Below are 1,994 nucleotides of genomic sequence, written 5' to 3'. Positions count from 1 at the left end.
ACATTCTTGTAGGTTGTCTAGGTTTCGCTTATAAATCGAGACGGGGCAGGAGATATAACCACGGAAAAAGACAGAATGAAATAGACCGATCTGTTGTCAGTATCCATGGCCTCTGATCCTGTCTTGACCATGAAACAGAAGTGCTCCCCATATTCTTGCTAAAAAGCTTATGAGGATATAGGCTCAAGAAAGAAATGTAAACAGCGACACCCAGATGTGGGTGTAACGATGGCGGGTTCTTTCTTCAATGTTTCACAGTCACTTGTTGAAGATCATCGAATAAAGACAAAAATCTACACCGAAATCCTTGTCTGGCAAGCTCACGTTTCTTTCACTATCTGGTAATTTCACTCTTCCTTACAGATTTCTCATAGCATACTTAAAACTCCTGCTAGTCAAAGGTTAGCCATGAGCTTCATGGTGCAATTTTATGAAACAGATTCCTCCCACACCTTCTCAAAATTTTTTCTTCAAAGAACTGATAACTCAATACCCAACAACTGTGACAATGAATGTTATGTCCGCAAGGACTTCACTCAAACCAGTCCACAGTGCCATCCGCAGAGATCATGCCGAAGTGCAACATGGCCACACTTCCAATGCCTGCCGCCCTCTGGAAGAACAACAGTTCAACATAAGCTGCATCCTATAGTCTATTTCAGACGCTGAATGAAATTCATGTCCATAATAATATACTCTTTGAGAGCAGCGATTTTCGATGTGTAGTCCCCAGACAGGCCGCCTGGGCATCACCTGGGATCTTGTTACATTTGTCCATTGAAGGACCCCATTCCTGCCCCACAGAACTGACACGGGGTGGAGCCAGGCAACGTGTGTTTGACAAGCCCCAGCTGATTCTGGTGCACATGAAGGTTGGAGAATCACGGCTGTAAATCGGTTGTAACAGTTTGGCTGCGTGATCACATAGTAATTGTGTTAGTGAATACTAGGTGTTACGCTTGAATAATGGAGTCGAGTCCTAACCACCTATATCTTTTTGTTTTTGGTCAGATGACACTTTAATTGGCTAGAAATATAAAACCTGTCTTTGGAGACTATCAGGAGCCACATGTGGAACAGAAGAGAAAGCGGAGGCACAGCACTGAGGGCCCAGGGGAAACAACAGGCCGAGCTGGTCAGCAATGGCTGAAAAATCCTTGAGGATGGTTATATTTAAATGGCTTCATCCTGCTGGGACCCCTGAAAAGCCGCAGACACGTCTTCTCCTGGGGAAACTCCTTGGGCCCCTCCATGCTGTCATCATGGATCTCGGTCTCCAGGTAGACGTCTAGTAGCACACACAGGCGCTGCAGCTGGTTGGTCAAGAGCTGATGGCCGGGCCGGGGCCCACACAGCTCCTTGTAGCACACGTTGGCCTCGCTCTCCATGGCCCGAATATTGTCAGCATTGCTGTTGGTTTTCTCCCCTTTCCAGTTCAGACAGAGCTGGAAAATGAGTGGGATAAAGGAGTAGCCAGGGTTCAGCACCACAGCTGCCTGGAGTTTGGCTGTGCCCCTTTCCACGAGTGCCATGTAGTAGAGATTGGTGTCCGCAGCCAGTCCTGCCTCCACAATGTCTTTGGTGAAATGCAGCTCCTAGAAGTCAACACAGACAAGGAATGAACTGCTGGCTCCTTTAAAACCTCCTGCCCGCCTGGTGGAGACATCAGCCTAAGGTCCCCAGGACAGCAATGATGACCCGTCACTCCTCTACCTACCACGTAATCCTCATGGGCAATCGTCACCCACTTCACCAGGCGAGAGACAACCTTTGCAGGGAAGAGGTAGTGGCAATCGCTAGTAACTGGTACAATGCCGTATTCCAGGGACCCGAACTGTTTGTGGAGCGCCAGGCGGCACTGTACTCTGGTCTTTAGCAGTTTCATGGTGGTCAAAGAGGACATAGAGGGGAGGCGGCAGGTGTCTGGCCGTCTCCTATTGTTTGTGAGCCTGGTGGAAAGGCATGGACAGGTACTCTTGCACCGGGAGGGAAGC

General features: G+C 48.7%; 1 protein-coding gene across 1 annotated transcript; it reads right to left on the bottom strand.

Annotated features, from left to right (window-relative positions):
• Nucleotides 1–1,136: 1,136 nt before the first annotated feature.
• On the bottom strand, nt 1,137–1,885 carry LOC106728301 (THO complex subunit 5 homolog). The gene is made up of 2 exons (XM_014550171.1): nt 1,718–1,885; nt 1,137–1,595 (listed from the first exon to the last, which is right to left on the bottom strand). Exons 1-2 carry the CDS (start codon nt 1,883–1,885, stop codon nt 1,137–1,139), a joined length of 627 nt encoding a protein of 208 aa, XP_014405657.1.
• Between the last annotated feature and the right edge of the window lie 109 nt (nt 1,886–1,994).

Source organism: Myotis brandtii, unplaced genomic scaffold (assembly GCF_000412655.1).
Source record: "Myotis brandtii unplaced genomic scaffold, ASM41265v1 scaffold5855, whole genome shotgun sequence".
NCBI lineage: Eukaryota > Metazoa > Chordata > Mammalia > Chiroptera > Vespertilionidae > Myotis > Myotis brandtii.
Note: the sequence above shows the minus strand (reverse complement) of the source record. Positions and strands in the feature narration are given on the sequence as shown.